The following is a 13,700-nucleotide window of genomic DNA, read 5'->3' on the forward strand; positions in this document are numbered from 1 at the left end:
AAATATTGTGTATGTTTAAGTTACAAATGTTCGCTTATAAAATAAATATATATTCAAAGATTTGCAAACTAAATCTTTGAAGCTTGTAGATAAAAAATAGCAGATCTACAAGCTCATAGTGCGGCACTCGGTGCCGCGCTATGAGCTTGTATACCTGCTATTTTTTAATAGCCAGTAGAGTATAAGATTGCAAGTATAATATATGGATCTTCTTCTTCTTGCGTATGTCATCAGATCCTCAGCTCCGTTGCAGCAAGCCAGTCCAGCGTTTCGTTCATCCAGGTTCATCAGGCCTAGGTCGCCATGTGGTGGGCGGTGTTTCGGGCAGCTGGTCGTGATGTGTTCCACAGTCTGTAGGGGGTCTCCACATTCACAGTGGGCACTGTCCGAGAGGCCCCACCGTTGCGTTGCTTCACCGAAGCGTCCCACACCTGTCCTCAGGCGGTTGAGGGTTGTCCACTGCTTACGGGGCAGGTGCTGGCCAGGGACATCTGTGGGATCCTCGATGTAGTTGTGAAGCCTAGATGGTTCTGCTGCTTTCCACTGTTCCCTCCACCTTGCCTTGACCCAGGATGCCTTGCTGATGTCAGCTGGTGTTGTACTGAGCAATTCCTGGGCCTGTATCGCAAAGGGACGCCGGGACTTGAGGCGCTTGCGCTGCGGTCTCTCCGTGATGGTCTTGTGGAGGAGGTGGGATTCACTCAACTGTGCCTTCCGAGCAAGGGCCAGCATGGCTTCTTCCCGTCTGACCTCTGCTGGGGCGATACCAGCTAGGACAGGTAGTTGGTGAGTTGGAGTGGCTCGTAGGCATCCAGAGACAGTCCGTAAGGCGTCGTTGAGGGCAGTGTCCAGCTTCTTCACGTGGGAGCTGCGGCACCAGACTGGGGCGCAGTACTCGGCAGCCGTGAAGACCAGGGCCTCGGTGGAGATGCGCAGTGTCTTCTGTGTGGCTCCCCATGTGGTACCGGCTAAGCGGCGTATAAGTGCAGTGCGGGCGGTGGTCTTTGCCTTGGCGCTGTCCAGATGCTGTTTGAAAGACAGTGTTCTGTCGAGCTTCACGCCGAGGTACGTAGGGGAGGCTTGGGACTGTAGCCGGGCGCTGTCAACCATGACGTTGATTTTGCGGGTTGCTTCCCTGTTGTTGAGGTGGAACATTGTAGACACGGTCTTGTCCACACTGAGCTTGAGGCGCCAGTCCTTCAGGTACGAGGACAGGATGCTCATGTCCTCCGAGAGGCCCTCCTCCACTGCCTGCCAGGATGGTTTGCTGGTTAGGATGGCCAGTTCATCTGCATAACCGTACTTCCTTGATGATGTTGGGGGTAGGTCATGGATGTAGATGTTAAAAAGCGTGGGTGCCAGCACCGAACCCTGTGGGACACCGTTCTTGAGCTTTCTCACCCTGCTGCTCTGGCCGTTGCTGGTCAGTAGCCGGAAGCTGCGGTTGCTCAGCGTCTCCATTATAAAGCTCACCATGTGCTTATCTGGGATGGTTTCCAGAAGCTTCATGTGTAGCCCACGTAGCCAGACCGTGTCGTAGGCAGCTGTGAGGTCCAGAAAGACGGCACCAGCCTTCTCTCCTGCCTGGAAGCTGTCCTCTATGTCTTGGCACAAGAGGGTTACCTGGTCTGTTGTTGACCTGCCACTTCGGAACCCTGCTTGTTCTTTGGGTAGCTGGGGGTCGATCACTGGGGTGATGCGAGCCAGAATGAGGCGTTCCAGGAGCTTGAATGGGATGCACAACAGTGAGATGGGCCGGTATCCCTTGGGGTCATCGCTCCGCTTGTTAGGCTTCATATAAATATGGATAAAGTGGTTACACAGATGCGTTCCCGGTCTTAATGGGTTAATGTCAAATATCATGTACATACCAAGTGCTGACTATGTTCATGCACCTTACGTCTAACCTCATGTACATACTGTACCAGCTGGATATGCTATGTTGCTAGGCTGATATTGTTTAGATATGGACTGGTATGTAAATATCAAAAGTTGTCCCTTATCTGTTGCCTTTATGGATGTCCAGTACCCTCAAATGACTGGCGGAGAATGATAAAGGCGGATTGTGCTGCATTCCCCGCTGGGAAGGCCTGTCTTAACCTATTCGATCCAGGAACGCATATCTGTGTCATTTTAAGATTTCTTTGGCTTTCTTTTGGCTCTTTAGCAGATATACTAGCTCATAGCACAGCAAATTGTGAGAATTTGTGCAAATCTTTATATTTTGAAAGTGAACATTTGTAACTCAAATCTTTGCTTCATGGGAGTCCCTGGAACAAAACATTTTGAGATGGGGGGTTTCTGCGGCCAAAAAATAAATATATATGTTTTCTAAATCCTAACAGTATGTCGCTATATCAGTGGTGCTCCAACTTTTCCATGGCAAGGACCCCCAAAATTATGTGTATTTGGCCGCGGACCCCCATCTCAAAATATGTTGTTCCAGGGACCCCCCCAGAAGCACAGATCGGAGTTAAAAATGTTTGCTTTAAAACATATATTATATATATTTAAAGATTTGAATTTTTTTTCATGATTTTTCAAAAATAGCAGATCTACAAGCTCACTCGGTGCCACGCTATGAGCTTGTATATCTGCTATTTTTGAATAGCCAAAGAAATCTAAAAATGACACAGATGCGTTCCCGGTCTTAATGGGTTAAAATGAGAGCAGTATTGCAGGAGCTCCTAAATGAAATCACCAGTTGGTGAGCAAAGATTCTCACTTTTTTATGGTGTAGTCCAGATAACTACCCGGGAAGTTCACTCCCTGCTGAACTAGGGCCCGGTTTGAGATGCCCATTCTTCCTCTCCATCAATCAAGTGGCACATGCAGGTGTCACATCATTCATCAGTCATGTGCAACATCCATTTATTCAATCAGTCTAGTCCCATCCCGGCTCCAGGCACCAGCCAATCCACTGACTCCGTCAACCCCTTTAATGTCCTCTGCCAGATTGCTCTCGCTTTTCCATTTTATCTTGATGTGCTGGTTTTATTTGAGCCGTTTAGGTGTTATGCCCCTCCCCTTTTATGTATTTATTGTGTTAACTGTGTGAGTTTCTCCCTTCTTGTTTTGGGTGAAAGACTAGATATAGGTATTAGGGATGGGCATTTGGGCATTTTGTTGAACAGTAAACTTGGATAAACATAGGTTAAGAGCCTTTTGTTTATTTTAAAAGACATGGCATTAATAATTAAAAAAGTTCTAGTGTTAATATTATATTATTTGTATATATTAATTTGATACATTACGTTGGATAAATCAACAAGTTAATGTCAGTCAGTCAGTAGTAGCAGTGCACGTTATGTCGGCACATCAAATGATGAAATGAAATCCTAATTAATGTGTTAAATCCAGTCTGAGAACTGCTGACGGTCACTTTGAAAAACTGTGTGTGCGAGTGTGGACACGTATTTAGTGCATAGCCACGTCACTGCTCACCTTTTTATTGCCCTTTTGTGTTGGTTTGTTTTAGTAAATTAACACAATTAGCAAGTGTAAATCTTTCATATTGACTTTCATTCATCCTTTACACTGTTTCTATGCTACAGTACAACCTCTCTGGCCTCCTCTAGATTGTAACACTGTGCGTGTGCGTGTGCGTGTGTGTGTGTGTGTGTGCCTGCTTGCGTGCGTGCGCGTGCGTGCGCTTGTGTTACAGGCATCACAGCAAAGGAATTCATTGACCAGAGAGGGAAGCAACAGAGCCGATATGATTTTCTGTTGGACTTCCTGTCGGAGATGCTCTCCGTTGCACGTGAAGACATCAACATCTTCAGCCTGAAGGACACGGGAGACAGGGAGCTGGACGTCCGCTTCGCCGTCAGCGATGGCCCTTCCTACTTCCGGACTGAGAAACTGGACGGTTATCTGGCCGCTCATAAACAAAAGGTTCGTAATTTGTCACGACTGTATCAAGGGCAGGTTGTCATTATTAGCCCATTCAATCCGGGGGACGCATCTCTGTCATTTTTTTAAATTTCTTTGGGCTATTCAAAAATAGCAGATATACAAGCTCTTAGCACGGCACCGAGTGCCGTGCTAAGAGCTTGTAGTTCTGCTTTTTTTTTTTTTTGTGAAAATCTGTGCAAATCTTTAAATATATATATATTTTGAAAGTGAACATTCGTAACTCAAATCTTTGCTTCTGGGGGGTCCCTGGAACAAAATATTTTACAACATGTGCGCTTAAAAAAATATATACAATCAATTTTCACGATTTTTCATAAAATAAATAGCAGATCTGTGCCGTGCTATGAGCTTGTATATCTGCAATTTTTTTAATAGCCCAAAGAAATCTAAAAATGACACGGATTTCTTTCCCGGTCTAAATGGGTTAGATGCAGTCAATTTAAATGTGTGCCAGACGGTCAAGGGTTTGTGCAAGGTACTGCAGCGTTGCTGTAATAGTCTGAGCATGTCCTCAGACGACACAAAGCGATTGCTAGGATTGCACATGTTTCATGCTGGCCTCAACCGTCATCCTTCCCCACAGTTTACAGCCTCTAGTGCTCTGTAAATACAGTTTGGCAGTTGAATAAGTGAAACTGTATAAACAACCATGACAAAATATTTGTAACAGTGACCATAGGCAAAAGTCTTCTAGAAGCACAAGGGCATCAGATTTATCACGTAACTGCCCTGGTCTACAGATCAATGTGACTTGACTCTCATTTGTGAGGTGTGAACAATTCACTTTAGAGAGAGAAACCATATAATGCTGTGGAAACTGACAGACGTCAAGTTCAAGTTGATTTGTTTGCAGCATTATGGTGCAAATGATTAGGCTATTATTATAATTGGGCTTTCACTTTTCTCAGCCAATCTCTGTTATGCCAACATTATTTTTGCTGTACACTTTTGTCAGCACAGTATTTATAAAGATTTCTATTTCCATTTGGCCAAAGGAGACAGACCGTCAACACATTAGTAAACATGCCCACAAGCAGCTAGCTTATCAATGAGGGGAAGGAAGGACTGTGCAAAACAATCCACACTATCCAGCTCCTTGTATCAATATTTATCAAGGGACTCTAGGGCTTAAAGTTCTCTTGCACTACACATTTATTTAAAAAAAAACTATAAAAAACAATAATATAGTATTGGGAAATACTATCGAATGTCAGATGATGCATTGCAATTTTGCTTCCCACACCTGGGAGGGATGGCCCCATTTATTGTTTATATCCCATAACTCAGAGGGACTGCACTGGACTTGCTATTGGTTGTCTAACAACCGCTGGGCAGGAGCTGAATAGAATAATCTTAGGATGATTGTATGCTATTTCAAGAGGAAATCCTGCTCAACTATATTACTATTTAAATGGTGTCTGTATTAATGTTTGTATAATACATAGCGGCTTAATTCACAAACTGCACACCTAGAGTCCATGTCGTTATTAGACTTAGTTTTGTTTGGCTGGACATCATTGCTCAGTCTTTGATTCATTGCTTCCAGGGAAAACACAAGAGGCTGTCATTATGTTTGCAAACTTGACGAAACTAAGGGTGGGGGGGGGAACGACATAATCATCATAGTAAATATTTAAATCATGAGACACATAAGGCGTAGATAAGGTCGGTGGCTAAGGTGTTTTAAAGAGGAAGAGGTTTATAGCACACGGCTGATAGAAAAAATATATATACTGTAGGTGCAAGTATTTAATTTGTCTTCATCAGAACTAAGAAGAGACAAAGGCTCTAAAGACACTTTAAATAGCCCAACAGGCTTACTATGAAGACACGTCAAACCGTTAGTTATCTGCACCTATTAGTTTAACTATTACACTTGTTCTTATTTGGCTAACACGCAGATACATGCAGTCTGGACAGTTCTGAACAAAGAATTAAATTGCACCTTGCTTTTAACATATTATGTCTATTCTAGTGCGTTGGCTGCATTGGTTACAATGGGTTTTTTTTTCATGCTGGAAACATTGTATATTCATGTCATGTACTATCCTAATTGAATGTTGTCTGGCATCATAGCCATGCCTGATGCCAGTGCAATGGTTTCGGTGCCAGCTTTGCAGCTTCTTTGCTTATTATTGGCACTCTATACTGAAACATGTTTGGTCAAAAGATAGTTCAACCAGGAGAGACCAGAATAAGTTTTGAATGCAGTTTGGAGACAGATGGATACAAATAATTGGCATAATAATAATTTATATACAGCCTTTATAGGTATTCATCCAGAATATCTCAATGTTGGCGCTCTGAAAGGCATTGATGCACATGTGTGCATGGGTTCTTCTGCTCGAGATCCAAAAGGGACTCAAACTTACAAAACTACATTCATTAACCACCAACAAGCCATGTTTCAAAAATAGTGAAATTAGCATCAAGATGCGACATGTCAGGGAGCTGTGAGATACTATTTTCTACATTAAAAACAAAACAAGAACTTTGACATATTAAAATGTCAATTATAACTGTGGTAACAGTCTGAAAACAGGATGTTCATCTCCACGGGAGGCGGTTAATCACGCCGGACAACGGAAAGACTCAAATTGGGCACCGTTGGAAACGGCTCACTAGCCCGGATCCAACGAGTCATCCACCATATATCCATATAAGTTTAGATCTACAAGCACAGGGCAGTGAAAGTCACCTGTGTCCACTCTGAGTAGCGCTGTGTCTCCCAGACCACACTAGCATTGCATCACTTGTTAACGTCTTATGCTAAAGCTTTACAAGCACACCTACCTGAGATATTCACACATACCTGAGATATACAACGTTTTTGAAGGCCTGCAGACGATCTTCCGACATCTCATGACATCGTTGCTGTTGTTATCCTGCTCAATGAAAGGTGCAATCTCTAACTGCAAGGCACTGTGTCCGCCCCTCCAGAGCATGGGAACTCTCTGCCCGCACCTCCACTAACATGGGAACTTGGGAAGCGATCATCTCAAAAGTCACCCGCCCACATTCTGAAGAAAAGGCCTTTTTTCGCAAAGCCACGTGCCTTTTTGGCGGCTAAATAAAACGCAAAGAAACGCCTCTTTTCGCAAAGAAACGCCTCTTTCTTGCGGGGAATTTGTAGGACTGTGTTAGCACAGTCAAAAACAACAGCAACAAGAAATATATATATACTGTATATTTCTGAAAATCTGCGGAAAGAAAGTTCACTCACAAGTCGCGAACCCATAAAAAAATGTGTCTGAAACACTTATAATCGGCTGATTGTTTAGAACCGGACTCAAGAGCCACTGTGAAGGCCTAGCTGGGTTGTAAGGCCAGCTAGTCGTCCTGAATATGCCATCCGTGATTAACTGGGTTGTAAGGCCAGCTAATCTCCTGCTACTCTGGAGAGAGTTAAGATGATCTTCGAGCGTCGCCGAGGACACTGGATTGTCTGATGAGCTATTCCTGATTGGGTCTATGTTGTTCACTCTGGAAGGGTTAAGACTGGGTCTAATGCCGATGATGAGATTAGTTCAACCCTGACATACGGCTTGTTTTATACCACTGAGGGTGGCTCCTGACATCACGGCGGTGATGTCAGGTGGTGTCAGGCATTCCCACATATGGAGCTGGCTATTTCTGTCATGCCCAAACCGGGGACTATGATGTCAGTCCTGGATGGTTCCGGTTATCTCCGTATATGGGGTTTCTAGAAGGAGTGTTCTGATGTCAGAGCTAGGTATGTTTTAGGAATCTCCTTTTCTAGCTATTCTATACTGTCAGACTTTGTCTCCATTTATGGGGATAGGCGAGTATGGGTGAGTATGCCCTGAATGTTCGTAACAGTGTCCATGACCCATTTTATAGATGATGTGAAATGCGTTACTTGCAGGATGAATAGGGGAAGTGACCTATTTGAGAGCAAATACCTCAACGACAACAACCATTTCATCAATGTTGTGTGGCATTGCCGTCCATGCGAGGTGGCCTTCCTTGTTGAGCACTCAGCATACACTAAAGTCTCATAAGAATGAGGTCCAGGTTAACATTTCTGCTTCAATGACGCAAGTTGTGGATTATGTCTGTTCATATAACAAGATGCAGCACAATGGGGTCAAATATATAAAGCAGGGGTGGGCAACTTTGATGATGGAGAGGGCCACTATATTTCTACACTCACTCCAGAGGGCCACATAGCATATACTGTCAGGCAGAAACCTCTTATCTCGGTATTTTAACTTTTTCACACAAAACTAACGTCACACAAAAGTAGCAAAAATAGCCGATCTACAAGCTCAAAACGCGTCGCAGTGCGATGCGTTTTGAGCTTGTAGATCTGCTATTTTTGGTATTTTACAATAGGAATCCTGATTTCTTTTTTGTTGCTATTTTTTTATTGGAATCCTGAAAAGTAACATTTTTATTTGATTTCAATGCATTTAGTTATACTTATGTTAACTTTATGAACTTAAATACAAATATATTGGACATGAAAAAGGACAATAGAATTTTGATACTAGTCATTTTAAGCTACTAATATAGACTGATGTAATTAAAGCGAGTCATGTTTGCATGTTTGCAAATGTAACAGCTGAAATCAATAATATCTGATATTAACCCGCGGGCCGCATTAAGGTGGGGGCCGCATGTGGCCTCCGGGCCGACAGTTGCCCATGTATGATATAAAGGATCAGAAACTGATGCTTAATATAGCCAACATCTACAAAATTGTAATATGTATTTACAGCGTTGCTCTTCACAAACGAGCTGTCTAGATGATGGTCTGTCTGTCTGTCTGTCTGTCTGTCTAATCATACAGTATAAACCACTGGTCTGATCATCAATTTCTTGTGCACACTGCCAGTAGGCCAAGAAAGTAATTCCACAACTATTTTTTTAGATACAGTATGTTCTTACATTATACATGTATACTGGAAGTCAGTTGAATCACTTGATGTTTGTCAATATGACGTCATCAACATGGAAGCCATGCCACTATTAGACGACATATTGTTTATATATTGCTCTACATTAGGTTGAGAACTGTTTTGGGGACACAATTTTCATACATTTGTACATCACTTTCATCCTGAACACAAATATTTGGCTTTGATATTTATTGAATCAATGCCCCATGGACATGGACCGAAATATCAACAGTAATGTGTTGTAGCTACTGTATAACTGTGTATGGACTGATAAAGGTGACTTTCTGTGCTGTTATTATAGATGCTGAAATATTAATGTGATGAAATTATTGAAAGCCGGTGATCATAAAACACTAGACCCATTGAAATGCTTTAACAATGTGTCTAATTAGTCGAATAGCCGTGTTTACTGTACAGCAGGTGTCTGTACGAGCAAAAGCCTTTACAGTTGATGTAGGGTACTTATTGCTGTACAAGTTGTTTTGAAGAGAAGAGTACAGCAGTGTGATGCTAGTTTAGAACCTTTCTATTTTTCCTCTGGAATAGAACGGCTAAGCCTACAGGGATAATCCAGTGTGTTGCTGTTCAGAGTCAAACTAGGTTGGATTTAAAATGGTGTACTACACTGGTGGACTTTGAAGAAAAAAAAATTGCAGTCATTTTTGGCATTTGTCCAGGAATCAGCCTGCACTTTTAGTCAGACACAGAAATCCTCGGGAGTCATCGGGTGCGCCAATGGCAGTTGAAAGCAGCTTCTGTCTGCGCTCTGAAACATTGTTACGTAGTAACATACCTTTTCTAATGTGTTTTAGATCTTTCTTTCACCTAATCTGTCTGGGGTACAATTATATCCTGAAGTTTTTGTACCAATACCCCTGTTGTAGTAGCCCCCACTCCTGGAATGAAACCACTGCGAGAGAGAAGGAAAAGGCCACAGGGGAAGCAGGGAGGCGTTCTGGAGTGCACTAGGAGACGAGGCACCAAAATGGCTTTACCCTCCATACTGCTTGTCAATGTGAGATCCGTTTACAATAAACTTGGCGAGCTCCGGGCTTGAGATCTGATTGTGAACGTAAAGTATACGTTACGTGCATAATCGCACTGACTGAAACATGGCTATTGGAGTGGAGTGGCAATTGCGTCCATTGAACCAATTTCTATTTTTTTTTCCTGAATGTATGAAACACAACTCTACGGTATGTAGAGGGTTGGGGGGTGAGGGGATGGGGTTTGCTCGTTTATAAACCAAGCTTGAAGCACTGACGTACAGATCATGAACACCCTGTGCTCACTGGGTCTGAGTATTTAATTATATGCCGCCCATTCTATCTCCCTCGTGAATTTAGTGCAATCGTTGTTGTAGTTCACATACACCCACGAGCTAACATAGTACATACTGCAACAAAGGAACTTCACAGAGTTATTAGTGAGCAGGAAACCATTCATCCGTCACATGTACATGCAGCACAAAATTACTTTAAACCGCTGTTATTCGCCCTTCCAGGAAGGTTTTAGGGCCCTCCCCTGGCCACCTTTTGGAAACTCAGGTCACTGCTCCATCCAACTGTTCCCTGTCTGCAAGCTGAGGCTGAAAAAAGGTCATGTTCATGTTGCTGTATTGAACTATGACAAGAATGTGCCACAAAATAGGAACCTAAACGTAATCGCAGATGATTCATCAAGTGCACTTAGCTCCAGGAGTCATCATGGGCTATCCACACCAAGCAACTATAACTACAGTAAACATGTATCGTTTAAAGAATTGTTCCAACTGGACATCAGTGTGGATACTCACTTAAATCTTGCTTGGTGTGGGCGGCCCTTAACACATTCTTCGTAAAGAAATAACATCAGTGGTGAGTAGGTGCCGATTAAAAACAAATAATTTATTTTACATTTAGTGCATCTGTTGATGGTTAATTCATTGACTGTATTTTACTTGAGTAAGTGCATGCACTGGTATGCTTTGTGTACTTTGTAATGATTTAACTTGTTTGGCTAGTCCATAGGCCCCTTGTTTCACAGTCATGGTGGTGGGGGTGTGATTGTGTTGTTAACACATTTACCGCCGGGCCCGTAGTTCTACGGGCCGTTAAATCCAACGGTTAAGTGCCGAGCCCGTAGTCCTACGGGCTGCGGTCTTTTCGCGCATGCGCGGTCCGGGTGCACTTTCGGAATTTTTTTGATCCACTTCCGTTTCCGGTTTGATGACAGGAAATAGAATTATTTGGGATCCGGTTTCGACGATCACGCCCGCTCCCATTCTACAGACGAAACTGAAACTCAATTCTCTTCCTGTAGTTTTTTCTCCTCGCATTTCACTGTTTAACGTAATCCGCTCTAACTCAAACATGGATGCCCCGTTTGACACGCGATCTTCACTGGGAGATACAGGGAGATCTCGCGGATGTAAACAGACCGTTCACGGCTCAATCTTAAGGATTTTAACAAGATCTATGGCGACATGAAAAAAACAAAAAAACAACAAAAACACCTTGGCACTGGTGAGTACATTATGAGATTAACCTCTGGCGGTGGATGTGTTAAGTGAACTTGGCAGGACAAATGATTTATGTTCATTTTAGCGTTTTTACCAAATAATTTTGGTGTTATTGATTATTACTTTGTGCATTTCATGGTGTGTATCATTAGTTAAACCTTTGATGTCCAATCATGTGTTAATATTTTGTGGGTTAGGTCTGTCGACTCGGTCTGTCTGTCTTTCGCTGTTCATTCTCTATGGTGCTGAAATGCGTACGTTTGGCAGCTTTTTCCAACAATGCATATAGGCTAGTTATTGCAGGTTTATGGTGAGGTTGTGGCACCCGGTAGAATGTATGATCAATGTAAATGTAAATCAATGCCTATGCTCATATGTAATTTCTTGCTCAACCGTGCACTCCATACACTGCTGACACTTGGACTTTCGTGTTGTTTTGTTTGTCACTTTAACTCTGTGTGGCCTCCCATTCACACATCTGGCCTCAGATATTTCACAATGTCTCAAATAACATTATGGGTGTTCCTGCATTAGCCCAGAGACGATCAACAATAGAGGCAAGAGTTGCAAATTAATCTCTACCAAGATAGACATGACCAAGAAATGACAATTAAATTGGTACAGTATGTGTACTGTTTAAAAAGATTCATAAACAGCTCTTCTCGACATAATTGCCTACACAGTGTTCAGGCCTGATTTAGAACAGAAACGCTTCAGATGTTAGACAGCTTGATAACAGAAAAAATAGCTTAATTACTAGTTAGCAAGTGTTCATTTACAACATAATTGATGTGGAAATATATGATTACATTTCAAACAGTGGCTTGGATGTCGGAAGGTAGTTGTAGGCGTTTGGGATAATATGGGTCAAAAGAGGACATCTCATTGAAAGTCAAGTATCATTGGCCTTATGAGACCTATAACTTTACATTTCATTTTTAAGTCTGAAGCAGCATTGGAGTAAAGGAGAGAGAGGAGCCCCTTATGTGTATTAGATTAATCAGGGAGATGGAAAGAGATGGCTAGCCTCTGTCAAAGGGACAAATGACCTGGGGGGGGGGGGGGGGGGGTGTGTGTGTGTGTGTGTGTGTGTGTGTGTGTGTGTGTGTGTGTGTGTGTGTGTGTGTGTGTGTGTGTGTGTGTGTGTGTGTGTGTGTGTGTGTGTGTGTGTGTGTGTGTGTGTGTGTGTGCGTGCGTGCGTGCGTGCGCGTGTGCGTGTGCACGCGGGCGCAGAGAGAGAGAATCTTTCCTTTCAAATCATTCCACTTGTTCCAATTTCCTTCTTCCTTGGCCTATTGTCGCTCAGATCTTCTGCTCTTTCTTGTGAATAGTGTTTGAGAAAGAAAGAGAAAACTGGATAAAAGATAACGTGTTAAAGAGGAAGTGAAGGTTTTAAAATAAGTTTGGTTTGAGAGAAAACCTGAGAGAGAGAGAGACAGAGAGGCAGAGAGAGAGGTGTAAATGGCATATAGCTGAGCCTTCAGGTGTGATTTGTGGGGCGAGCAGCAAACTTTTCATCTGGATTCAAACCAGCCTGCTCAGAGAAGACATTGATCAGAATTAGATGCGAAGCGTGGCGAAGGAAAGGGATGAACGTGAGCCAGGGAGATAGAGGGTGAACTGGCACAGAGAGAAGACAGAGGGAGTGAGAGAGGGAGGGACAGAGGAGGGGGAGATGAGACAGCACCTTATTATTAATGTTCTCAATTCCCCACAAATGCCTCAGAAGTAGGAGATAAACCCCCCCCCCCCCTTCCGTGGCTCACCATATCCCTCTAAGACTCTTTCTCTCTCTCGCTCTCGCTCTCTCTCTCTCTGTGTGTGTATCTCACCCTACCATGACTTGACAATGGAATTCAGCCCTGGGTGTTTTATATGCATTTCAATCCAGCGGTTTTCCACTTGAGACCTTTATATTAGAGAAAGAGAACATGATGGGATTTGTACTTTACGTTATTGGCATGGAGCGCAGAATCTGGGTTCTTCTTGTCATTATAGTAATGTGGCTTCAAAGACGGGGACAAAGCAGAGTAGCGGAGGTTCACAGCCTGCAGGAACAATGTGCGACCCGCAGCCCTTTTGTTGGTGCCGATGCCAGGTGCACTCCCGCCTATGTATTCCCACTATGTTGCTTGAAGAGCTTTTAGAACTGAGGAATAAGACATAAGGCACTGCACTTTGTATCTGCGCATTCAAAGCAGAGAGGGGTCGAGAGAGTTCACTATGCATGCCCAAGAAGTATTCATGAGAGAGCTGTTGAGAGGTTGAGTTCTTGAGCTGAGACCTCTTTTTTTCAAAATGAGACATTTGGTTTTACAATGTGATTCTTGGCATATAACTCACTTTGGCGTATCTTGGAAATT

At 43.1% G+C, this 13,700-nt stretch overlaps 1 protein-coding gene across 1 annotated transcript in view; it reads left to right on the top strand.

Moving 5' to 3' along the window:
• Window positions 1-13,700, top strand: part of LOC308088536 (neural-cadherin) — a gene marked incomplete at both ends in the record, with an annotated part of 375,895 nt that overhangs the window by 261,342 nt on the left and 100,853 nt on the right. The window contains one exon of the mRNA XM_080433011.1: window positions 3,665-3,894. Within this exon, the coding sequence (XP_080289137.1) occupies window positions 3,665-3,894 (230 nt within the window). The remainder of the gene's footprint in view (window positions 1-3,664; window positions 3,895-13,700) is intronic.

The sequence above is a fragment of the Gymnoscopelus braueri genome (genome assembly GCF_963280865.1).
Source record: "Gymnoscopelus braueri genome assembly, chromosome: 1".
Lineage (NCBI taxonomy): Eukaryota > Metazoa > Chordata > Actinopteri > Myctophiformes > Myctophidae > Gymnoscopelus > Gymnoscopelus braueri.